Source organism: Amphiprion ocellaris, chromosome 13, assembly GCF_022539595.1.
Source record: "Amphiprion ocellaris isolate individual 3 ecotype Okinawa chromosome 13, ASM2253959v1, whole genome shotgun sequence".
Taxonomy (NCBI): Eukaryota; Metazoa; Chordata; class Actinopteri; family Pomacentridae; genus Amphiprion; species Amphiprion ocellaris.
This window is the reverse complement of record NC_072778.1, coordinates 30603236-30630474: the sequence shown is the minus strand read 5'-3', so window position 1 is coordinate 30630474 and position 27239 is coordinate 30603236. Positions and strand designations below refer to the sequence as shown.

At 37.4% G+C, this 27239-nt stretch overlaps 1 protein-coding gene and 1 long non-coding RNA gene across 3 annotated transcripts; one reads left to right on the top strand and one right to left on the bottom strand.

Moving 5' to 3' along the window:
• The first annotated feature begins 511 nt into the window (after positions 1-511).
• LOC129350391 (uncharacterized) lies at positions 512-3828 on the top strand. The gene is made up of 3 exons (XR_008603784.1): positions 512-646; positions 1273-1430; positions 2370-3828. It is a non-coding gene; the product is annotated as an uncharacterized LOC129350391 (long non-coding RNA).
• An 8100-nt stretch (positions 3829-11928) lies between these two features.
• Positions 11929-26344, bottom strand: guf1 (GTP binding elongation factor GUF1). 2 transcript variants are annotated; one of them, XM_023277032.3, is made up of 17 exons: positions 25913-26344; positions 24457-24568; positions 21630-21778; positions 21307-21387; positions 21151-21228; positions 20971-21054; positions 20817-20881; positions 20525-20728; positions 18901-19040; positions 18551-18674; positions 17867-17999; positions 17387-17530; positions 16025-16158; positions 15596-15697; positions 12409-12528; positions 12275-12311; positions 11929-12176 (listed from the first exon to the last, which is right to left on the bottom strand). In XM_023277032.3, exons 1-17 carry the CDS (start codon positions 26096-26098, stop codon positions 12042-12044), a joined length of 2028 nt encoding a protein of 675 aa, XP_023132800.1. In that variant the 5' UTR covers positions 26099-26344; the 3' UTR covers positions 11929-12041. The 2 variants fall into 2 exon arrangements, with proteins under 2 accessions (XP_023132800.1, XP_035807225.1); XM_035951332.2 differs by having other exon boundaries at positions 12080-12176; positions 12431-12528.
• Positions 26345-27239: the final 895 nt, after the last annotated feature.

Below are 27239 nucleotides of genomic sequence, written 5' to 3'. Positions count from 1 at the left end.
TATATATATATATATATATATATATATATATATATATATATACATATATATATATATACATATATATATATACATATATATATATATACATATATATATATACATATATATATATATATACATATATATATATATATATATATATATATATATATATATATATATATATATATATATATATATATATATATATATATATTCTCTACGAAATACGAAATCTGACATACTACTAACTCTCAAAGCAAAAACAACAGCAAAAAAAACAATCTATTCTGCGAAAGACAATTCAAATGAACAACACTAAATAGGGATCTCCTATCCCGGAACACTCGATCCCGCTGAGTGATTCACATAACAAACCGAACCAATCAGGTGATTCGAAGCAGTTGAGTGATTCAAACGTCACGAGTCACGTGACCAAACCACGCCTCGGCACAGTGGCTCGATACGTTTGCTTCATGAGCTACAGCGCATGTGTCGAAGCCTCGGGTATCAGAGGACCATCACTCGGCAAAGTTTCAGTGCATGCCGTTGATGTAGACGGCGTGAAAACGGAAACAAGAAGTATGCCGGCTCACTGTGCTGCATACAGTTACACACTACGTCGTACGATTGAGACAAGGAAACTTGGAATGACTTTTCATAGGTAAGAATAGTTTTTGGCTGTTTTTTCATTATGAAATCTTGTTGAGAGCTTCCAGTCTATGAGAGCTAACTAGTTAGCCACTAGCAAAACGCTAAGGCGAGCTCGCAGCTTGACAACCAAATACCAGACGATTAATAGTAGCTATAGTATAGTTGTACAAGCAGTAGTAGTAATACTAAAAGTACAAGCAGCAGTAGTAGTATAAACAGCTGTTAGAGTCGTAGAAGTAGTATCAGCATTTGTGATAGTATTACAAGTTGTAGTAGCAGTGCCAGTATCAGCAGCAGTAGTGTACTATCACTACTACTAGTAGTAGTCACATTACTATTACTACCACCAATACTACCAATAGTAGTTATAAAGCCTAACTCATATATATCCAGATTACCATCTATGTTCTTCCTCCAAACCCATTTTATGATTGGGATTACAGGCAGTTCTTTAGGACTGCTCTCAAATCATTGAAATGTTACTAAACAAGGTTATACTTATCAAATTAATTAGCTCTGGTCTCCAGTATATTGGCAAATTCAGTTCTTTGTACTTAATTTATTAGCATGATTTCTTTTTAATATGTTGTGTACAGACTTAATTACTTCTCTGTCTACTTTTCTTACTCCATGTAGGTTTCCCAGAGACTATGGGTTGAGGAGGAATTGGAAGTTTGTCGGCTTAGACCTGTGTCATTCCATCAGTGTTAAACTTCCCGGCTCATTTTGGAAGAGTACGTGCCAGAAAGACCACGACCAAGCAGCCTTGAGATCTTAGGCAGCGTCTCCCTGAGGTGGGTGTCGACGGTGTTCATGGTCAGGTCTGTGGTAATCCCGTCAAAAAACAAAACAGAAAAAAAATCTAGATTATAAATCAACATGTAACCAAAGCACTCTGTGTATAATGCCATAGTATAGGATGTAGTTCAGAAAACGTCAAAGTATAGTATGCTTTACTCAAGAATAACATAGTATGGCCTGTAGTTCATAGTACAGCATGTTGGCAAGAAAAAAAACCCCATAGATTATTATGTGGTTCAAAAAGCGCAAAATGATAGGATGTTGCCTAAAATTGTCATGTATGATATGTGGTTCAAAAAATGTCATAGTGCAGTATATTGTCAAAATAGTATGTAATTCAAGAAAACATCAGAGTATAATATGTCATCTAAAAAATGCCATAGAATAATAATTTCATTGCACAAGTAAAAGTATAGTAACTTTTAAAACTGTTCGAATTCTTATATGTTGCTAAAAAAAAACAAAAAAAAACTAAAACAAAAAAAAGGTCAGTAATATGTCAATTAAAAAAGCCTATAGAATAGCGTGTCGCCCAACAAACATCATGGTATAGCATGTCGCTCTAAAAACGTCACAGTATAGCCTTTAGTCCACAGCTGTCAGTAGGTGAGGAGCAACACAAAAACAGTCCAAACGCTGGTTTCCAGATGGTTAGACGAGAATTTATTTGAAAGAGGAAGTTTACAACAACACAACATGTGAGGGGGTTAAAAACAAATGGGTGTTAGTAAAATAAAAATAAATAAACGAAACTAAAAGTGAACTTCATGTTGACATTGATGGGCATTCCAACCAGGAACAAAGTAAAAGATAATCAATACGGAAAAAAAACTCTTCCTGTTCACCTCTTAAAACGCAAAAACACATCGCAGTAGCACCCTCAACTAAAACTACCAATGAGTTCCCTGTTTTCCTTTGTGAACAATTCAAAGGTCCCTCTCTATCTCCCCACACATCCACCAACCACTGGAACACATCTCCAAAGTTCTGCCGGGCCAGCTCAGCTTCCCCTCAGAAGAAGTGCTGCCACCTGCCAGATGAAGGAGCCTTTTGAGAGGCAGCTGGCATCGTGATTGGACTGTACTTTGGTCTGTTCCAATCCAGCTTCAGCTCCAGAGACGGCAGGCGGGACGAGTCAACGGAGGCCTGGTGGACGAAGGCATGCAGCTGAGTACAATCCAGAAAACAACAAAGGAGGAGTGCAGCGGCCCAGAGCCAGAACAAACAGAGTAGCATCGTATGTCTCTTAGAAAACATCATAGTAGAGCCTTTGGTATGAAAAAACGCCATCATATACATCATATATTGTACAAATAAATCAAAGGAAAGAGACATACATTGTAGAATTGTAGTAATTGTGGGCTGACTGATTTACTGATTATCAATATTTTATTTTTTACTGATTTACTGTAATAAATACATTTAAAAGTGGCACTACTTTGGCTCTGAACCTTTATCTACCTGTGATCGCTCTGTCTTCTGGAGTGATTTGATTGGTTATACATCACGAATAAAACTCCTTTAACAACTGTAAACAAAACAAAAACGTATCAACAAAGTTTTCTGTTAGAGTTTGTGTTCTTCTAAGTTTAACTCCAAGATTTTAAATACTTTCATTTACTGCAAATGAATAACTACTTCAAATGTCTCACTAATAATCATTATCAGCCTTAAAAACCCACAAAACACCACTCTATACTCGACCACACTTAGTACAGTCTGGTTCCCCCTTCTATAAATCTGCTTGGAATCTTCCACTTCCTGTTTGTCAAAGTGGCCTTCTACCTGGACAGGTTTTGTTGGAGCTCATGCAACAAACATTTTGGGTAACTGCACTTTAATATGGATGGATGACACTGAATTAGAGTCTGTTTTAATGAGACTGAGTTAAGATGTGTAGCTCTGTCATTAAATAGTAAATTATTTCTCAGAATTCACAGAGAAAAGTCTGAAATGTTTGCTAGGTTAGCGTCCCACATGTTCTTTGGCTCAGCTAAAGCTAACTCTCTCCAACTTGTGGATCTCTTGAGTTGCTTGTTGTTAAAATATCTTGCTAGAGGTGCTGAAGCTCAGAAAGTCTGAGATGTTTGTTCAAAATAAGCTCATTCTCAAGTCTTATCTGAACTGTCCTCTTTTGTTTGAACTTTCCCTAAACTTAGGAGTTAATGACAGAGCAGCACATCCAGACTCAGTCTCATTTATGTAGAGATTAAACTTCAGTATCATTCATTGATGTTAAAGTGCAGTTTTTCAAATGTTTGTTGCACATGCTCCTGACCAAACCAGTCCAGGTGGAAGACGATGTGAAGAGAAAGCTCCAGAGGATGAATATCACACATTTACATTGGAAATAAATGTCCTTTAATTAGACATTGTCATGCAAAAGTTGGATTTCCCTTCAATGATGTTCAAATGTTTGCTAAATGTTTTGTTGGTGTTGGTTTCTAAATGTTTTTTGACACTTGGCCCCAAAGATTAAAACCTTTTACGGCTCACAAGCTGCAACAATTCACACATTATCAACAATCTTTCTGACTAAACTAAGATAAAAAGGGAAAAACTGCCTGATTCCTGCATCATGAATGTAAAACTTTTTGGTTTTTATCACAGTAAACTGAATATATTTGGGTTTGACATTTTATAAACCAAAACAAGAAATGAATTACTGGAGAAAACAATCAACAGAGTAATAGACAAAGAAAATGTGTTTTACAACATATATGGCTGAATTACTCCAACATTACAAGATACATACAATTTTAATTCAATTTTATTTATATAACGCCAATTACAGGTCAAATTGTCTCAAGATGCTTTATTTTTATATTTTTTTGTCATATTTAAAATATGACAGAGTAAGAAATTTAAACCTCTTGACTAATCCAATTTATTATTTGGTTTTTAAGAGACTATTGGACAGCTAAAGTAACTTTCTCCACAAAACCTAATAAACATGAGGTCAAATAGAAGGAACAGTTTTAAATACTGCAGTCCCACGACGACAAGAATAAAGTTTGTCAACAAAAACTAAATTTGCTGGTGGATTCCATTGAAGTCCTAATAAATGATAATAAAGTGTGATACTAAAGGTTTGTGGTGCTAAAAATCTCAAAGATATAAAGTTGAACATCTGGATGGAGGTTGATAAAAGTTGACCTTCTTTCATTTCTCTGGAGCGACTCCATGGATTTTATGGATGGTGGTTAAAGACCTGCTCTTCCAGTTGTCTTCCTTCTAGTCGCTGTAAAAAGTCACTCCATCCTGGCCGACTTCAACACCTCTTCATGACAACTTGTTCTGCCTCCGACCTGGTGGAAACTCAAGAAACTCGGGAAAACCTGTTGAGACTCGAGGAACTCATTGAGACTCGAAGAACTTGTCGGGCGGGGGAAGGTGTGGTGGTTGGTGGTGGGGAGGTGGGGGAGTAGAGGGGGGAGGCCGCCACCCACCTCCCCGCCTACTCTCCCCCCTGACTCCACCCAGACTCCGCCTTGGCTCCACCCATGTGGTCACTTGAGGAACTACGATGCCAAAGGGACGACGAAATTATTTCTTTTCATCTGATCTGTAGCTCAGTGAGTTAAGGATTTGCCTGTGGAGCTGCAGGTCGCTGGTTCAAGACCAGACCCTTCTTAAGTTTTCTCAAAATTCTGCCAAAGACAAAGAAAGAAAAAGGCCGGTGGCGGGTCTTGAACCAGCGACCTTCCACTTGGTAGCCCATCTCTTATCCCCCTGAGCTACTCACTCAGATACTAAATCTTCTGGTTTTTGCGCATTTATCATCTATTTTTTGTCGTTTTCGAGTTTTTTTTTAACTCGAGTCTCGACTCGACCGTTTTTCTCAGGAGGTTGGACTTCAGCCTTGGTGCTGGAGGGTGGAACCCTCAGTTCCAAGACTTTCCAAAGCCTCCACACCTCCCGAGTCCTCAGGACCTGAGCTTTCACACAGTCTGAGGGCTGAAATTTTCTAAGACCCACAGTAGTTCTCTGTTAGTTTGAACCTTCAGACACTCCAAGGACTGAAATCTTCGAAGTTCCTGAGTAGTTCTCTGTTAGTTTGAACCTTTAGACAGTCTGAGGACTGAAATTTTCTAAGTCCCACAGTAGTTCTCTGTTAGTTTGAACCTTCAGACAGTCTGAGGACTGATATCTTCTAAGTTCCTGAGCAGTTCTCTGTTAGATTGAACTTTCAGACAGTCCAAGGACTGATAACTTCTAAGTTCCTGAGCAGTTCTCTGTTAGTTTGAACCTTCAGACAGTCTGAGGGCTGAAATTTTCTCAGTCCCACAGTAGTTCTCTGTTAGATTGAACTTTCAGACAGTCCAAGGACTGATATCTTCTAAGTAAACTTGTGACCATGAGTCTTGATTTCACATTTAGACCATCCATCTGAGTTCTTCTCAGACCTTCACCTGTGGGTTTTTTAGAAATCCTCAACAAACTTTGATTCTCTTCACTGAACAGTAACGTTTGTGGAGATCAGAAGGTAACATTAGTTTGATCAATGCTTTCAACTACTAGTAGACTTTATCTGGAAAGCAGTATTCTGAAATGAGTTCTTAGTAAATCTGTCCACAATCAAACCAAGAACATAGAAAGAGGAAATGTTTGAAGAAACAACTTGATGTTTTCATTTCAGACTAGAAAACACTTTAAGATGTTTATCTGTTTTTGCTCTTTTTGATTGTTTTATTGTCTCTTCTGTTTAATTTGATCTTCTAAAGTCTAACTGGTGTCTTAATTAATTGTTTTTTCAAATGTTTTATCGGCTTGTTTGAAAAATTTGTTTAATAGAATTTAATTGTATTTAATGTTTAACTATATTAAACAGACAAAATATTGAATTAGATAATTCAACAAGATACAATACATGTAACTATGAAATTAAACAGAATATTTCAAATACAAATATTCAGAATTACAGATAAAATATTTTCTACAATTAAACGTTCAAAAAATACAATTAAACAAGAAGAACATGAAACATTTAAAAACAACACAATACATTTAATTAGATTATTAAACCTTTAAAAAGACAAAACATTTAATTAAAAAATTAAATGTTTAATTAGAAGATTACATCTTAAAGACAATAAAACTTCAAATAGGAATTAAACAGAAAATACAATGAAGCACTTACAAAGAAAATTAAACATTAGAAGGTGGTAAAACATTTAAAAAGAAAAACCTTCAAGATTTAATGGAAAAATTAAATATTGGGAAAGAAAAAAAATTCAATTTTGTTTCATTTCATAATTACATGTATTGTATCTTGTTGAATTATCTAATTCAATATTTTGTCTGTTTAATAGAATTTAATTGTATTTAATGTTTAACTATATTAAACAGACAAAATATTGAATTAGATAATTCAACAAGATACAATACATGTAACTATGAAATTAAACAGAATTTTTCCAAATACAAATATTCAAAATTACAGATAAAATATTTTCGATAATTAAACATTCAAAAAATACTTTTTAATAATAAACCTTTTGAAAAGTTTTATTGTATTAATTATTTTCCCTTTGATTTAATTGTTTTTTGTTATGTAGTTTATTTCTTTAACCTTCTTTTTCTGTCAAGATTTTAACCCCAACCTTACAAATGAAATAAACCCTTAAATCACAATGAAAATACTTCTGTTGTCACAATCATCAGTTAGTCAATTATTCAGTTTATCAAATCAACTTTATTTGTTTAGCACCTTTCACACATTACAAAACTAAACAAGCAAAGAGAAAAAACTATGATTAAAACTCAAAAAAAAAAAAAAAAAAAAAGACTTAACATCGTAATAAAATATGTCCAGGGGATGGAGGGAGTTTATTGAAGTCTTCTTGGGCTCACATGGGAAATCATTTAAAATATAAACTTGATATTCAGTCTAAGGAAACTGCAGAGCGACAGAAGAACCAACAATATCTCCTGTTTTCTCCTTTAATGAGTCGACTCTTCTTGTGCTTTCAGACTAAAGAACTACAGACTCTTCACAACCTGCTTAAACTCTTGGTACAGGACCTCACCACACGGGTCAAGAAGGTTTCTGTCTCATTTCTACTCTGAAGCTCACCTTCTCCTGCTCAAACTGCTGACAAATGTTTCTGCTGCTCTAAAGTCTGGTCTCCAGAACTTCCTAAAAACTCTCAAAGTCTCTTCTGCTGCAGGTTGCTTTGTAGAACTGTTCCAGAAAACCTCACTAAACCACATGGAGGGGCCTCAAGAAAGTCGTCCATATGAAACCGTACAAAAACCAAACTAGAACAACCCAAACGCTAAAGTCTCCTGCAGCCTACCAGAGAACCTCTGAGAACAGAGAATCAGGACAGGAACTCTTACCTTCTGGACAACCAACCTTGGTTCTCAAACAAGAATACAGAATGTGTCTGACCAAAAACCTCTGAAGACTCACTACAGCCAAGATAAAGACACAACTCAGCTGCACCAAATCCACTAATCACTGCACACATTAGCACCATGTGCTAACTGTGGCTAAAGAACCTCATTTACCAAGACAACTATGCAATACAAAGCCCTGAAACACACCAAGAAACACATTAAAGTCTATTTTACTGCTGGAAGCTGCAAACCAACGCCTAAAGAACAAACTAAAGCAATGGAGCCAAACCCAGTTCACTGGTGAAGAGAAACAGAGGAAATGTTTGTCTGCAGCTAAATAAAGCAGGAAGACACTGAGCTGCTCAGGTGTTCCTGATAACACCAAGCAGCCACCTGGACAGCCAATAGGAACACAGCTTCCTGGAAGTCCAGAGGGCTGGCTTAGTGAAGGAAATTTAATTTAAAGTTGAAGCAGAAAGTTAACAAAGAAAGTTGAAAACCACCTTCTGATCCCTGAAATCTCTGAGTTTTCACACAAAGAACGCCTGAACATGTCAAACTGGTTCCATAGTAGAACCATCATTGTAAAAACGTCATAGTATGGTGTGTTGCTCAAAAAACATTAGGACCCGGCTGTCAGGAGACAAACATGTAAGAAACATGAGAACAGAGAGAACCCAACCAGTAGGTCACAGTTTATCATCCCCCAGTCATCTCCTGAAGTCCATATGGTGAGAGACATCAGTATCTGGTTGTTAATTTACCAGAGGATGCTTATAATCATGCTGATGTGGTCTGTACTCTACAGTATTTTAGTGACTCAATAAATGCCTAAGTTGTTTTTTTTTAAATGCTTTTTAGTTTTTAATAAACATTTAAGAGCCTATACGTAATCAATAAATGGCCTTTGCCTATCTTAAGAAAAACTCACTCAGAACTCTATGTTAACAGTACTAAATAAATCAATAAATACATGCATACACACAAAAATAAGTTAATACATTAACTGTGTTAAGATTTAGATTTTTTAAAAAGTTGTTTATGTTTTTGCAAAATCCAGTATTGCTCACTGGTTGGTCATTACATTTTGTTAGTTTGATTTCACTGTTTAAAATGATGCCACCTCTTTTCAGACAGAACCTGTGATAATAAAACAATACAAAATTTTTAGTTCCGTGTTAATAAAGTACTTAAAGCTTTAAGTATGGCTAAATGCTTTTTTTCAAAATTAAATATATCACTCCTTAGGTGGTAGTGGCCCCAAGTTCAGTAAAGTTGGAAAGATATTCACAGATTCGGGCTTCCAGCATCAATAACTCATTAGATATAGGTTGTCAAAACATAAACGGTGCCTCTTTCCCATTGTTGCAAGGCAGACAATGTGCTACAAGCCCAGTTTTATCAAAAGTAGCTGTCTTTCAAGCTACAGGAATAACATTGGTGTCTATGGAGTGAACAGGGTCCGTCTGCAATTTGCAAAACCGCTGCAACAGTAAAGAGAGACAAATATTCAATAACTTCACTCTTATACATTGTAGTGTCACTAAAATCACTGCAGCCTTCAACTGGCTCCTGTTGACAAAGTGTTTTAACAGAAATGTAAATGCTGTAATTTGATTCTTTTAATGAACCATGTAACTTGAATGGATGTGATGCTGGTGTGACCACAGTGCACACGTCTGATGTTGCTCACAGTGGTCCAAGGGACACTCAGGGAGTTTGTGTGTTTGCTTAGACTCAGGAAAAATTACAGGGAACATCTGTCATGACCCACGTTCTTTCGAAAAATTTTCTCTATAAAGTCACAGGTATAATACAGAATTCATTGTGTCATCGGAGATGGCGAGTCGTCTGGGCCCAGATTGACTGAAACCATGATACTGCCACCACCATGCTCCACAGAGAGGATTAGGTTCTTATGATACACTGTAGTTTTCCTTTCTCCAAATGTAACACAAACAGTTTCATTTTGGTGTCATCCGTCTACGAAGCACTTTCCTAACGCTTCTCTTCTGGCTTGTCCATAGGATCTTTCACAAACTGCCAAGAGGCACTTTTTGGAGAATTCCTCACTGTCTTTCAGTTCTCCTGATGGCGGAGTTGATATGAGAGAGGCTTCAAGTCACTCAGAAATTACTTTGGGTTACAAGGTGATCAGAACACAGAACACAACAACACAAACTGTCCAAACTCTTTGAGATGTTTTTGTACATTTTCCACCTTGATGGGCATCAGCAGCTCTTCTTTGTTAACACTGTGATACACTTCCACTACCATGGATTGTGAAGGTCAGACTTTAATAGATTCCTGTTTTTATTTAACACAAGGCACCCACTCACACCTGACTGTTCTCCCACTGACTGAAAACACTTGACTTTAATTTTAACTTCAAGCTAACTGCTAATCCCGGAGGTTCACATTCTTTTGCCGCTCACAGACTCATAATAATGGATCATATTCCTCAATAAACAAATGGCCAAGTATGACATTTTTTTCTCATTTTGATTAATTAGGTTCCCATCATCCAAATACAGGGATTGTGGTGCCAACAAGCAGTAGAACTTGCGATTTGATCTCTTGTAGAGTACATATTGCCAAGGAAGCAACAACATTCACAGCTCCTGATGAAGCCAAATTGTTATTAATACCAATTGTAATAATCAAATTAATGTGCAGCGTGAAGGAGGTCTGTACAATTAAAAGCTGCTAAAGTTTTTCTTAAAAGAATGTTACAGCCAAAGCTACATACTGGTTTGTGGATCTGAGTCACATTTGAATGTCTGAGTAGAATGAAATGTCCAGATAGAGACATATCTACAGACAACATAAAATAGCTGTAATGATGTTGATAGGAAAATATCAAGCACCTGTTTGTCTGTGGAGTTTATTTGACACAAGTGTCCATAAAACTGGCTGCTTTGCTCAAAACACAATGATTCCCACATAGAAGTGGCTGTGAAATGCTAATTATCTCGTAACACCATTAACATTATACACTAGCAAATGCAGGAATATTATTGTTTTAATTCATAGGCTGGGCAGTCCAGTTTATTAATTACACCCATGACACGACAAAATGTGAATGAAAAGGGTCTATAATCATAAATTTTCCCTTGACAGTCCAACCAAAGTGTTCCCTCCTGAATACACTCCACTCTGCTGTCAGATTGGGTCTCCTCCCTCTAACTGCAGCAAAATACCAATTAGTCCCTAAATCAGATTTGCTTTAATTTGCTAAGTACAAAGGACAGCACTCAGGAACAATCAGGTTCTTTCAAGCATCTCGAACTGCTGGGGACGAGCTCGAGTTTGCATGATTTAAATCTGACATTAATGGGACCCGAAGACGATGAAGTCTGATTGGAAATTAGCTCAGGGTGGAATTAATTTCCTCTCAGGTCTGTTGTGTGTTTGAGCAGGTGCCGCCATCTGCTGGGGGAAACTCATATTGTAAGAAACTAGTTATTTTTTCACAAACACAGGAAAAACATATTTCCACATTCTGTTTTCCTTTTGCTTTAGCTTTTTAAAGATCACATTAACTATCCATTCAGGAGCTACTAGATAATAAAGGACAGTTCCACATTTTTTTTTTACATCAGTCTTTAAAACAGTATTAACAGGCTCCTTGAAAGGGTTGATAGTTGATGTAGTACATTTATATATTTATTGGACATATTCCTGGTCAACACCATACTTTGATTGGGCTCATTTAACAGTAAAGCAGAAAACTGTTGTACTAAAATATACAGTTTATACATATTTCACCATCTGCTGAGCTAAACCTCCTGAATAACTGATCTATGGTCATTCCATCTGCAAGGAAATGTCTGTTTCTTGCCTTGATCAAATCAGTTTGTGCACAAAAATTATAATGTATCTTGTAACATTGTTACTCAGATGCTACATGATGTCCAAAATGCAACACTGCCCATCTCATCTGAATGATACTTCATTTTTTTGGCATTAAGTGAAGCTAAACATCCTTTTAACAACTTCTGTTTCATCAAGAGTGCTGGCATTTCAATTTGACACACTTTGGGATAATACTCTTATTATTGTATAATTAAGGATAAATGAAAGATTTTAAAGGCTTTGAAAAATATAGATTTTAAGTAACATGGAACAACAAAATGACATAAGTGGAAATCAAGTTTTTGAGCACTTTATTTAAGGAGAAATCTACCAGAGCCTTTCAATAATAAAGACCAGTTTCATATTAAATTATACATATAATAATAATGCATTCACAGTATCACAGTCTATTTTTCTTTTCTCTTCAGAACACTAATAAAGGCGTCTTTGGGAACTTCCACGTTGCCGATGCGCCTCATCTTCTTTTTACCTTCGGCCTGTTTCTTCAGTAACTTCATCTTCCGTGTTATGTCGCCTCCATACTACCAGGGGGAAAAAAAACATGAAATAAAAATTCAAGGCATCTGTGGTATATGTTGCATTTGTTTTAGTAATACGACAGAAAAAAACATTTACTTACACATTTTGCGAGAACATTTTTTCTATACGCCTTTATTCTGAAAGAGACACCGCATATTAACATTTAGCACATTTCATAACTACTTTACATCCTGTATTATTTTGCATCTCACACTATTCTGAAAACGCGCTTACGTTTCTCTTGCAATGACCTTACTTCCGATGGCTGCCTGTACAGCGATCTCAAACATCTGCCTTGGAATGGAGTCCTTCAGTCGCTCACACATGGCTTTCCCCGTACTGTACGCTCGCTGCCTGGGAGGAAAACACACTCATCAGAAGCAGAAACCGCTAGAAAACAGCTGCTGAATGAGTGCTGGTCATATATCTGCTCCATCCTGAAGGAGCTGTCATAAATACAGTAGTTAATAATGACATGCGCATACGTCATCAGCAATAAATCAATGAAGGGCCTGTTTTTTGAAGGTGAACTATGTCATCCCACTCAGTTTCATCTAACCAGGGCTGAAGCTGGAGTCATTGCATTTACATTACATTACTGCTCAGCTTTTAAATAATCGCTGTCATCCTTTTGCACATTTCAAGCTATTTAAGTCACACTGACAATTCTCAGCGATTAAATTGCACAATTCTGCACACTGGAAATATTTCTATCACCTTTTATTACTTCTAATCCCTTGTCTTTGCTACACTTTCTGCTCATTTGTTTTGTACAACTTACCGTCTTCTGACTTGCAACACTTTATTTTACATGCTAGTGTTTGCTCTGATGGACTAAAACACCAAAATCCTCGTATCTGAAAACCCGCTTGGAAATAAAATTGTTTCGGATTTCTGATTCAGATGTTTTAAATTTTCATATAAGTCCTTTAAACTTTTGCTCCCTCGAGTTTCAAAGCAGACGCATCATCTTTTCAAGTTGTTATTTTATGTCATGTTGTGTTATGTTGTTGTGTAATATTGTGTTATGTTGTATTGTTGTGTTGCATAAAATTGTGTTGTGTTATACTAATATGTTGTCATGTTATGTTTTGTCCCGTTATGTTGTGTTATTTTGTGTCGTGTTGTTTTATGTTGCGTAATATTGTATTATGTTGTGTCCTGTTATGTTACATTATGTCATGTTGTGTTATATTCTGTTATGTTGTGTTATATGCTGTGTCCTGTTGTGTTATTTTGTGTCCTGTTATGTTTTGTGTTATTTTGTCTTATGTTGTGTTATAATACTGGAGCAAATTTCCCCAAATTTCCTCATCATCAATCTTTAGATTTGAAGTCTTGAACTGCACAACTACATTTTCCATTTTACAGTTTTAGGAATGAGTACGACGCCAGGATGATTAGATGATTAGCCTAGCTTAGCATAAAGACTGGAAGTGGAGGGAAACCGTTAGCGTGGCCAGTGTCCAGAGCATTAAAATGTGTTATATTAAAGGATGGCCGAGGACTTCTTTTTCCACGTGGGCCCTATTTTCAGATGTTTTTGGGTGAAAAGGGCTGTTAGGAATAAAATGTGTGGAGCTGGTTCAGTATTGTGCGGGAACACTATGACCACAAACCATGAAGCAGCTGCAATAATCACACTAAACTAAAAAATGCTTGGGTTTTGCCGCTAACATGCTCACATTGTGAAGTGTCTGACAAGATTATTGATCAGATTCCTACAGAGATAGAAAAGGGTCTAAGAGAAGTGTCACTCTGAAATCTCGCGGGAGGAGTTGTGACAGGAAGACAACAGTGCAAACATGAGTGAGTCAGAGACAGCAGAGCAAAGAGGAGTGGAGCGATGCTGCAGAGATGGAGGACACAAGGCCTAATTAAAAAACACACAGTGGGTCGTACATTTCCATATAGTGTCAACACAACACCTCAGAAAACTTTCCCAGAGTGCCTTTGGGGTACAGGGACATGTTGAAGTTATGAACAGCTGCATGAAAATAGATAAAAACATTCCATACTGAGTCTTACAGACCACTAAGTTTTTCAGGGATCATTTTGACCAATCAACAATCTGAACCTGTCAGTGGCAAAAACAAGCAGTTTCATTTGATGCACTCTGCAGCTGTTTCGTGGTCGTTGGTTGTCACGTCACAGGTTGAAAAATACCAGAATTATCCTTGAAAATGGCTTTAATCTAAACACATAAAAAAAACCCAAAAAACTATTCCTGAGTTTATAGGAAGTTACAGTGGTTTTGATCCACTGATACATTTTATGATTTTGGCAACATACAAAAAATTAGTGGTCTATAATTTTATTAGTAGGTTTAACTGTCAGAGAACGAAAAGACAGAAAATCCATGGAGGGAAAAGCCTCAGAACCTCAAGGATCTGGAGAGAATCTGCAAAGAGGAGTTTTCTAAAATGCTTCATGCGATGTGTGGAAACCTGATGACCAACCACAAGAAACGTCTGATGGCTGCCAATCAGGGTTGCTCCACCTACTCATACCAGTTTAGAACTATAAGATAATGTGTTTTTCTGGATTAAAAACAAATACATATATATATATATATATATATATATATATATATATATATATATATATACACACATATATATGTTCATTGTGTGATCTTGTGTGACGCTTTACAGAAAGTCAAACAGATCTACATGACAGAGAAAGCGAGCCTCCTGTATGGACATTCTGCTCTGTGATTGGTGTGTTTCTCTTAAAAAGCAAAAACTTGAAGCTACGCTCGGCTCAGCTCGGCTCGGCTCCATGGTTCACAGTGAGATCGGTCTGAGAGCAGCATCACTGGTGAAGCGTGTTGCCCTTCAGTCACAGAGGTCTGTTCTGACTCTTGTAGCAGCTCTGATAGCGAGTACATTAAACACAGACCTGCTGTGCGTCATCACTTTTCTTCTGTAAAGTTACTCTATTGTCCTTGTCACAAATAGAAAGAAGTCCTTGTCCGGCGTATAAAGTCATGTTAACACTGGCTGCCAAGAGGCCATTTTTTAATGTTATCCATAGCGTTGAATGCATTTCATGCTCCATAGGCTCAGAATAATTACTGTAATAATGAAGGGCTATATACTGCAACCTTGACAGCGACAATAATAATTAAGCTACGGGTGACTGCTGTGACAAACAAAATATAAAAGGTGCCTTCAAGCAGAATTAGAGATACATTTAATGAGAAAAACAAGGAGCTGCTATACAACATATGTAACACTTTTCCTTAGAGTATCTAACGTACCTATTATTTAATTTTAATTTGATATGACGGGGGCAAGAAAAATAACCATAATGCAGCAAGTGTTGACACTGAACTAATTTCTTTATCTGCGTTGCCTGATCAGATCTTAAAACGGCAACCTAAAATTACAATTAAAGTGACTTCTTATTAGAAATGTACCTGTGAACGACTGTGGTGAGTTCTTCTACTGGCCGCCCGTTCAGCAGAATATCCATCTTTATCAAATCAGCAGCTTGGTATCCTGCATTCTCATAATCAAAGCTGCACGAGATAAAATCAAAACGAGGACAAGCTGAAAACATGTAGTAGAAACAGTTAAGAAAACAGCCATTTGATTGGAAAAGAAGGACATTTTACAACAAAATAATACAAGTTTCTACAACTTAAACTGGAAATATCAATCATTTAAAGCTGTGGAGATGTACTTTCTGGAACAGATATGCATTTAGTTTTAGTATAGTATGACATAACTCAGACTGTAGAGTGTATATGGGACAACAGATAAGACGAGTACAAGCTCTGAAGTCCATGTTAAGTATATATGATCAACTGTGAGCATGTATTTAGATTGTAGCTGCTTAGCTGTACCTGGCATATCCAGACGAAAGGGACTTGAGGAGGTCATAGAAATCCACAACGATTTCATTTAGAGGGAAGAGGTACTTCATCATGACGCGCTGGTCATCTATGTAGACCATGTTCTTCTGGACCGCCCTGCGATTCTTTAACAACACAAGCAATTAGTCCTCCAAGCGTTACATATATCATCTATCAAATAAACTCGGATAAACTCCGGCATCATTTACTTCTGAAACTGAGAATGTGTAGAACACAAAAAGAACATTTTCTTAGCATTCTTGTTTGTCCATGATACAGGGTTTTTCTCTCTTTGCCATCAGGCCAAAAACCAGACACACTCCAGCATCTTTTGTGAAGCTCCAATTATTTCTGATAAGCTTGAGTATAGAAAGCATTCATCTCTGTTAAAAAACTAAACTAAACAAAAAACGTCCACACTTTAAAGGTGGAGTGTGCACAGAAACAGGCTATATCCTTTGATTTTCATGAATATAGACTAACACAAGCTAAATACCATCATATGACTCCTGTTCAACTTTTACACAGATACATGCAGACAAACATTACTGAAACCTAAGGAGTGTTGAGACCACAAAGAACACTGAAAGAATCTTCTGGCATGTTTAGGAAAGCAAGTTGTTGCAGGTTTAGGTGGAAATGTAGTATTTGTCTGCCTCTGGTTGTCATTCTTGTGCTAGCTGCTTACTAGCACTAGCAAAGTGTCTGCCTTGAGGAAGACCAGTGATGTGTTAAAAGTGCATGACTGTTGCCAACTACTTTCAATGGACAGTTGTCAAAATGTTGCTGGATGCTAATTAGTACAATTCTGCCAAGTGTCAGCCGGTGTTGGTCTTTTACATCCGTTTGCTTCTCTCCTGCTCTCTGTGCTCACACAAACTGCATCTTACAACAGCCCAACTCCCAATGAAGCGGTTCTCATTTACGTATTTTTCTATTTCAGTTATCAGGCAGCAGAATGAATATAAAATAGTGACTGAAACGCAGACCATCCATGTTAACCAGCAGTCACTTCAGAGCCATTTCCAAGCTGCTCCTCTGCAGATGAAATACTGATTTTAGAACTGAGAAACTCACCAAACAGATGATTAAAAAACAAGAGCTATGATATGAATTGGACAATATTTCCATGTAAAATGATTGCACAGAGAAAGTATATCACAAAAGTAAGTACACCGCTCACATTTCTGCAAATATTTAATTCTATCTTTTCATGGGACAACACTGAAGGAATGACACTTTGATACAATGTAAAGTAGTCAGTGTATGGTTAATATGGTTCAGGAAGAACATATTCTGATTAAAGAGTATAGACAGCAGTTTTTATTCGTTTAATTTGCATGTTTCTCTTACCAAGCAGAGGCTCATAATCTTTCCAGTGTAGCTGTCTGGAGCTAAAATGGTTCCCAGCACCATCGGCTCCAAATACTCTGAAACAACCGATCTTTCTGGGAACTGAGCAGGATTCACAATGGTTATCTCCTCACTGCCGTGTTCCTGTAGGGAGAAGAAGAACATTTCAATAAATCTATGCACATTTCTAGTGCATTTACTCTTAGTGGGTCAAGTAAACTCAACTTGGGAACTCTGTGTGTTCAAACTGGCTGCGATTCTCATTTTGCACTTGAGCATTTTGATCGTCCTCTAAAGTATTTCCACATCAAATATCTCCTGTACTGCATCATTTTACAGGAAAGCAGGCCAGTAATACCAGACAGCCTTCATCTATCATCAATTTCCAAGGCAGCTGAAACTTTCTTTTCGTTAACTTACAGTGCGAGCCAAACTCTGCTGTAAGAGCGGAAGATATACGAGCAAGAAAACGGCTCTTACCTTGATGAGTTTGGCCGAGGAGAGAACGGCCTTGTAGGGCACCGTGGGCGCCGTTACTATAACAGAGGCATTGTACTCCTGCTCCAGCCTCTGATTGAACACCTCCATATGGAGAAGACCCAGGAAGCCAAGTCTGCAGGGGAACAGGGAGGTCCACAGGTGCACTCAAGTTTTATAATTGATATTCGTGCTTTTAATTACAGAGAGCCAGTCTGGAAAGAGTTCAACAGTGAGTAAGACTCGCCGCTATTCCAGCATGGTGTTATACTTCCAAATTATTTAAATCACTGCCACTAACAGAATCAAATTTACATCATCTGAACTCATAATATGACCCGTGATAATAAATAAACTCTTACTTGGCTGTCCATACTGGCAACATGCTGCACGTCATAAAGAAAGTTGCTATGTGCCAATAAATCAGAGCATATGTGCTCCAAGTTTGGGTAGAAAATGATGGAAGATGATACATAATGCTGCTTCCACTGAGTTCGGGGCACTTTAGGACACTACGGATAACTCTTCCGCAACACTAACCATTATAACAGCGTCTAAACATTTGTGGGTGCACCGCTGAGTGCCTTAAAAACCCACACACTTTTTGTTTTCATCCTACAATAAGCAACTCCTCGGCTGGGGATTCTAAAGCCATTTTTTATTCTAATTCAAAGCATCCATCCTGACCTCCAGCCTGCTCCCAGGGCCAGACTGCTGTCTCTCTGCACTGTGACACTCGAGTCATTCAGGGTCAGCCTCTCAATGGCACTGCGAAGGCCGGGATACTCTGACTGGTCCATTGGATACATGCCTGAGGGGCAGGAAAGAAAGAGATAGAGTGCACATCAGCGGTAAACAGGAGGCTTCATTTATGTGGAAAGTACTGATTGCACTGCGCTAGCCAGTGACACACAGCATGCACTAAAGGAGTTTTACGTTTGACTATGTCCAGTGATACAAATTTTTTTTTTTTTTTTTTTTAAATCTCAAATTTAATCTGAAAGCAAGAAGCAAGTGAAGATGAGAATAGTTCTCACCAGCAAAGACCATGGCTTTGGCAGGCTTAAAGCCTGGAAGAGCTTCGACCGGCTGCTCCTGGAGGTAGAGTGTGTCACCAATCTGGGCCTCTTTCACGTCCTTCATACCTGCTATTATATAACCCACTTGACCTGCAAATCTACACAAGAGCACATAGCAGAAAGTGAAAAAATGCAATAATAATCTGTATGGACGGTTGAATAAATATTGAAAAAAATCGATTAAATTCATCAGAAAAGTCTGATCCACGGCTGCACTTTCAATGTAATAATCCCATTTTAAAGATGCAAAATACACCTAAATTGGCTGTAAATATGGTATTAACATGGCAACAAAATAATGCTCTGCTATGTGAAGATGTAATGGAATAATGTCCTTACTCAGAATGCGTGTGTTGTAATCAGAGCGTCTCTGTTCTTTGGTATCTGCTCCAACTGTGTGTGCAAGTGAGTCCCTCCCTTTGAAACTAGTGACCCTCCCGAGTTTTATAAACAGGGCAACCGCACTGCACTACAAAAGTAAAAGTGCAGCCCAGCATTCAGTTGGTGCCCCACAAAAACAAAGAATAAAAACATAAATAAAAATCTAAATAATGTGGATTCATTTCAGCCCATTGCAGGAGTCTCTACTGTTTTTTTTTTTGCCTTTTTGCAGTTTTCCCCTGCTTCTCCTTAACCCCTTTCCACTCTGATCAGAATGGATACTTGTCAAACGGGTCTAAAAACGCAGAACAAATCCAAGTTAGGATAACATGACTTGACAATGACATGCTACAGACATTTACATACGAGGATTAATCTTTAGGTCTGGATTATTTTTTGTCAGCTCTTGTGCATTTGTTTTCGTCTGTGATGCTGATGCTATAGCGGCATCCAGTGGTTCAGAATATCGCATTGAGCATCTTTAAACAATGTATTATTATATGTTTGTTACATCTTTAGGATCAAGTGCAACACAGCAAGACGTCTCCTGTCATATGTATCATTAATATGACCAAAATAAACCTTTCCGTGAATAGAACCGATTACTTCCAACACATTCACTCATTTAGCAGAGGTTATTTCCTACATTTTTTTTTATAGAGCTTTGATCAGATAAAGGGACGAGCATCAAACAGCACGATTATCAAATAGTAAAATAATTTTACATAGGTATAAAATCTGCAGCAATTATTTCAGTTGATTGATACGTTGACAAAACAGAAAAAGGCAGATTTTCTGAGAAAAAGTATAACACTGTGTGTTTCCTATCTTATTATCTATCATGTAAAAGAGTCTTCTAACTTTATTTTTTATCCTTTTTGCACTTTTGGTATTTATTGTCTTATTTCTACTCTGCTTTACTTGTATTCAGCTGCTGTAAGATGAGAATTTCCGCAGTGAGGGATCAATAAAGTTTATCATATCTTATCGTAGGCACAAATACATCTAGAAGCAACTTGTGTGATGCTTGTTCATATATTTCTGATAACTGAGGTTGACTCAGTAAATCCAGCAGTAAATGAGACAGTGTGCAGTGGTTTAACAGCATTAGAACGTTTTGAAGATGCATCCTGAGGTCAGTTTTACTGCTAGAGATTTGAAATGGGGGAAATGACATAAGATCAGGGTAAATGCAGCGTACAGCTTCTGTGTCGGGTGCTCATCTGGCCGGAGAAGACCAAGCTCGTTGACCTCGTAGGTTTTGCCGAGATGCGCCGACACGATCTTGTCCCCTTTTCTGACCCGACCTCCGAACACAGCGATGTTGGCCACGACTCCTCTGTAGTGGTCGAAATTGGAGTCAAACACTAAGGCTTTAAAGGGGTCTTCAGTACTTGCCACTGGCCTGAGGTGGGAAAAAAACAGAAAGAGCTTCAATTGTTTGCCTCATTTCAAGCGAGGTAAAAAAAAAAAACAGACCTGAGCCTACTCACGGTGGAATCCTCTCCACAACCGCTTGGAGAACCTTCTCAACGTTTGTTCCAAGTTTAGCTGAAATCTGCATAACATTAACGGACGATTCTCAGACAAGTGATTGACAGTGAATTAAAGTGCAGCTCACTGTATGGTGCAAGTGCTCCATCTTACCCTGATGCATTCTTCCCGGGGAATATCAAACACCTTTTCAATCTGCGACTCCACTCGCTCCGGATCAGCATTTTTCAAATCAATCTGAGGGGAGGAAAATGCCAGAATCACCTGCCTCATGTAATCAAGCTGGAAAATGACTCGTGTAATTAACCCACACAGCGGTGGGTCTGAAGGTACCTTATTGACGACAGGTATGATTGTCAGCTGAGCTTCGAAGGCGAGGTAGAAGTTAGCCACCGTCTGTGCTTGAATGCCCTTCACAGGAAAATAGAATATTAGCAAATTGCAGCTAGTACATTTACAATAATTCACTGTAAAGATATCCTTTAGTACCTGATTGGCATCAATAATCAACAGGACGCCCTGGCATGCAGAAATTGAACGAGACACTTCATAACTGAAGTCGACGTGACCCTGGACAGACGGTGACACAAGATTACAAAAGGCTGAGAGAGGCAGCAATGTATCAAATCAGCAGGACAATGACATGAGAAGTCGCTGATTTGGGCGCTGGTGCTTTCCAGTGATGTGAAACTGCTTCAAATTAAAACTGAAACAAATAAATACTAGAAATACTCCACATAATCAGCCTGAAATTTTAACTTCCTGCCATGAGACATTTCAGCACCAGTAAACCAAACCCTCTGAAGACGTACCGGTGTGTCGATGAGGTTCAGGAGGTGCTGCTCTCCCTGGTGGCTGTAAAACAACGAGGCTGTCTGGGCCTTCACCGTTATTCCTCTCTCTCGCTCCACCTGAAGCTTGTCCAGAACCTGCTTGTTCTTCTCAGTCTTTGCTATGGCGCCTGTTTGTCAAATACACCAACAGTCAGTACAACAAGAATAATCAGTTTACTTAAGCCCCATTTCAGACATGCACCCTGTTCTGTTAATCTCATGGCAAATGACTGCATCAGTTCCATGTCTGAATGTGCAGCATTGTCATGTTTCCATAGCAGTTGTGCTGGCAATCTTACTGGGTCGGAGCTACAATATTTCTGTGTCATTTTCAACATAAAACATAAGCCTGAACTGAGCTGTCACATTAACAGACATACACAAGTAACTTCATGCTCCGTGAAGCAATTTTAGTGAGATTTTCTCCACATTTCAGCACCAGCAAATGTCATTTATGCACTAAACTCAGGACACATTAAATAATTCTATGTTTAATGGGCTTTATTGGATGGTTGTATGAATGTTTTTTTCCTGAATGTTTTTATATTAATGCTCTTGTCTTACATGTTTTGTTTTGTTTGTTTTGCTTATGTTATTTTATTTATTTTATTTATTATTCACTTTAAGGACTGCATTTTCAATTTTGTTGTTCTCATACAATGACAATAAAGACATTTTGATTCTGATTCAATATTCGTCCAAAAAATATCACAGAGAGCCTTAATGCACAGTTTTAAGCCTTTCTTTGCTCTACAATTTCGAATCCATTGGGTCCCAAAATTAAATATCCAAAATAACAAAACTATACTGCAGTGAAAACAGACACTAGTATCTTAAAGCAATGATATTTATCAACAGAGAATGTATGTAAAATTAACAGGAGCTTAAGTGTGTTGCTTCCAGCTGTTTTGGATTATTTCCTCTGAGTTTATTGAATACCTACAGCATCAGACAGCATCAGGATCCCTATTAGTGGTTAAGAAGAGAGCGCACCAGTGGAACAACAGTGCCAGTAGCGTCATGAAATTCTTACAATCATAAATGATCTCAGAGACAGCTTGAGAGAAGGATCTGTCTAGGACAGGGTTGGATGCTAGCTCAGTTGCATTGCATTTCAACCTTACCTCACATTTATGGGACCTTCTAACATTCTGCTCCAAACACTTCATTAGTCATGTTTTGTTTTTAAGTTTGACCCCAAAGAAAAATTTGCAACTTAGCAAATTAGTAACAACACATTTCTATAAGAAGTAAAAATTATCAGTTTTCCAACCTTAATATCGTCACTAGTTTCCACTGTCTTGCAATCAAAATGTGGTTTTATTTGGTTTTTATGTAACAGACAGTTTGATTAGAACTAGGGGCTGCACAGTGGTTCAGTGGTTGCCTGGTTCGCATCCCGGTCTGGGCCTGGGATCTTTCTGCATGTTCTCCCTGTGCATATATGGGTTTTCTCCAGCTTCCTCCCACAGTCCACAAACATGCTGAGGTTAACTGATTATTCTAAACTGTCCGTAGGTGTGAATGTGAGTGTGATTGTTGTCTCTATATGTAGCCCTGTGATAGACTGGTGACCTGTTCAGTCAGCTGGGACAGACTCCAACCCCCAATGACTCTGATAAGGTTTAAGCGGTAATCGATGGATTATATCTAGATGGTATCTGATGCTGGGTGAAGAATTGACTGCTATAGATCTAATCAAATACAGTTTGGGACCCAAAAACTTCCCTTTTGCAGTTTATTTTCCCTAGAAGCATCATTTCAGATTCTTTACCCCAACTATTTTATTGGGAAGTCTAAATATTCATTGCACATGTATTAAAAATTTAAAGATTTTATATTACTCCTTTAAAATTTTATAATTTTCTGAAAAAGCTAGTTTTTCATACTTTTCACTGGATGGAATATTTCATTGAGTGGTTTTATTACATAAGTAGCTATCTGCACTCTGATGCATACTCTCACCAGCCATTTTATTAGGAACACCTGAGAAATTCAATGCAGTCACAAGCTCTGACAACCACAAAGTGGCTTTTTAAAAGGGTTTTTTTTTTCTTTGTCATGCTATCCCTGTCAGTAATTTGAAAAGCAGCATGAATATATCACCAATTTTAAATTCCTTAGGCACAGACTGACAATGACATTTGTGTTTCTCATCCTTAATAGAATTTTCCTCTTTAATATTTATATTTCATGTTTCTCTTTCTGCCGTTGCTCTAAGTCAGCTGGGATCAGCTCCAGCAAAATAATTCTCAAGGAAATTAAATGATTACATGGAACATATTCAGCCATAATACCCTAAAAAGAGGTATTATGACATCTGTGGCAGTTCATTTTTAATGCATAACTAAAAAAGTGCACATAACGTAACTATACTGATGCAACACAGAATCACAATTTGGTTGCGAGGAAAAGAAAGTGGAGATTAATTTTTGAAAATATTTTATTTGAATTGAACTTTTTTTTTATTACTATTCAATTCATTACTATATAATTGAAGTATCCTGATTTGTGGATGTTGATACAAATTTCTGACCCCATCTAGTGAAGAATAAGTCACTGGTGAGGCTGCCAAAAGATCGGAAAAATTACAAAAATTTAGCTCAAGAGGGCCAAATTTCAAAAGATCATATCTAAGAAGATTTGTGCAACTTCATTCAGGTATTCACATAAATTTTTTTAAGAAAATTCATTCCATGAACTGGGAGCATTAGTTGAGCTGGCATGCAATGACCCCTTTGATACATTATTAACCAAATGATTCTGATTTCCATGTAAACAGTGTAGATCAAGTGAACAAACACACCTGTGATTTCCAGCAGCCTGTCAGCCAAAGTGCTTTTTCCGTGGTCAATGTGGGCGATGATGCAGAAATTCCTGATTCTGTCCACAGGAAACTTTGACAGATCAACAGTGTCCTTAATGGAAAAGGAAAGAAACCTGCTGATGTTGAGCGTGTTCGTTTTTTTTGAGATAGAAGACAAAATACTTCTCTCCAATTAAGCTGTTTACTCTCTAATATCAGTGTCTCAAAAGATTCTTATATAAGGACCTTTTCTGTTTGGAACAGCCACCCAGAAAAGGAAAAAGTCTTATTTTATACAGTATGGTGAAATGTGATTGGTTATAGAACACAAACATGTAATTCAAATATTGAAACGTGATTGGCTAAACATGGGGATAAACCGTGATTTAGACGTAGCTCTCCCATTAGTTGGTGCACAGATATCTCCATATCTTTTGGCGCATGATTCATTCAATCTCCAAGAACTGCACCCTGTAAAAAGAACCCTCCTAGAAACCTCTTCCCGCTTTCTATCTGTCAATCTATTCCTTTGACAGCTGTGATGTGATGCAGCTGCTGGTGGTATATATTGCACATATTTATTGCACAATAAATAGTATTATCAATATTGTAATACTCATATGTGATATCAATATCAGTGTTAAGCTAGTAGTGCATTCAAAAAATTATATCCTAACAATGACTAGTAGGGACACTCAAATAACCCAGTTACAGCCATAATTCACTTTTATTTCATGTATTTCAGACTGGGACAGATACAGAGTCAGTTTAGAAACATGCAGTTTTTCAACAAATCTCATCCTTGTAGTTCAGTGATTCTCCACAATCTAAAATTTGCAGTTTTGAGACCTGATGTGTATGAAAATGGCAGTTTATTTATTGGGGGGGCGACGACCGAATATTCGGGTCCAGCCCTAGTTGTAATGTTATTTTCTATCCACTGAGCCTGTGCCATTTGGAGGGAAGTGAAATACAGTATCTTGTCACTGGAAGTAGTTTGCAATGCTAAAACATAAAAATGTTACCTTACTACAGGTATTTGTTTCAAAAGCTTTATGTTGTGAAAAACTGAGGTTTGGAAATTTGTATTTCTTGTGCCTTAATTTGTCATTTTGTAAAGATGTTATTTATTTTTGTTATTTTTTAAAATTTTACCATTTGGAAATACCAGAATTCGCACATTATTTTACATTTTTGTCTGTCTGACCACATCATTTCTTAAAAAAAATAAATAAATCGGACATTACAATCAAACAGTTACTCAGTACTCGAGTAATCTTTTCACTCTTTTTCTTACTTGAGTGATTTTGGGGTGACTACTTTTTACTTCTACTTCAGTGATATTATTTTGAAGTAATGTTACTCTTACTTGAGTACAATTTTTGGCTACTCTACCCACCTCTGCCTGGAACTACACTGACAGTAAGTTATTTATCTCCAGGTGACTTCATGTTACCTTGTCCTGGTGGGAGCTCATCCTCCTGGAGCTGTTGGTTACCACCGGTAGTTTCTTCATCCATCGGTGTCTCCACACGGTGTAGCTCAAGTTACAGCTCTGAATTCTCCTCCTGAACATTTTAAACTGTAAAACTCGTCTTGTCAGAGGTGCTTCACAGCAGCGTTTCGCCAGAGAAAGCGACATATTTCTGTTCAGCTGCTAACCTGGAGGATAAATATTAGCTGAAGCTAAAGCTAGCTAGTAGCGGAACACCTCTAGTACACCGTCATGATAAAACACAGATAAACACTACTATATCGGACTGTTAGGTCACAGTTTCACTGTAAAATTACACTAAACTCTTCAGTAAACAGTCTTGTTTTAACCCCGGAGCATGAGCTCTCAGGGTGCTGACATTTTGGGTTACAGGTCAGCGCAAAGGCTTCTGGGAAATGTTGTTGATTTTCACAAACCGGAGATGACGGAAGGAAACAAGATATATACTGACTGTGGCTTCTGGTTTCGTTTATTCCAGGAAGAAAAAGCAAAAACAAACAAACAAACAAACAAAAAACAAAAAGAACAACAAAAAAACCTAATGTAATGAAATATTATCGCTCAAATAGTGTCAAACATGGCGGAATTATTGTAAAGCTAATTGATATTTCATTTCTTTACAGGGATTTAAAAATACAAATACGGCATTTCAGTGCAGAAGTCTTCGTCTGCGTGTTCCAGTAATGTCTACAAAGAACAACCCTGGGTCAATAATCTACAGACAGGTTTGAAACGTTTGAAAGCACCACAGGAAAATAACTATCACTGCATTATTATTATCTTTGCAGATGACTGACAGCCGGAAGTCCCGCCTCCTCTAGTCGTCTGATAAAGGATAAAAATGGATATCAGTTGCTATGACAACCAAGCTGCCTCTTGCACAAGAATAGATTACTGCTTCTCTTCTTTGTGCAATCAGAGATAATAAGCCTCTATTAACCCCCGTTTGTGCCTGTCACCATGCAATCATATAAATAAATATATAAATATAATACATCTTACCATTCACTACATGTAATAAAGACTGTATGCCTTTCATATGTACAGATACAGTCATGATGAATAATGTACCCAATTATAGGACACACACAGTGGGTAGAATTGTTCTGTAACAGTGCTACATTTCTGTTACTGCACTAAAAGAGTTATGGAGAGAATAAAGCAATTTTGCATTATCTACTGCTCTTTTCTCCGAATAATTTTGATAACAACATAATAACAGTGTAATTAAAATAATTATAATAATACATAACTATATATAATTATTATTACTGTTATTATTATCTTC

Bases quoted from the DNA above. Each gene is read 5' to 3' on its own strand.
- guf1 (XM_023277032.3), bottom strand. From the start codon at position 26,098: ATGTCGCTTTCTCTGGCGAAACGCTGCTGTGAAGCACCTCTGACAAGA. The intron at 16,159-17,386 runs GTAAGAGAAACA...GTGTTGTTAAAG, and splicing joins AGATTATGAGCCTCTGCTTG to AATCGCAGGGCGGTCCAGAA. The intron at 12,177-12,274 runs GTAAGTAAATGT...TCCCCCTGGTAG, and splicing joins AAAATGTTCTCGCAAAATGT to TATGGAGGCGACATAACACG.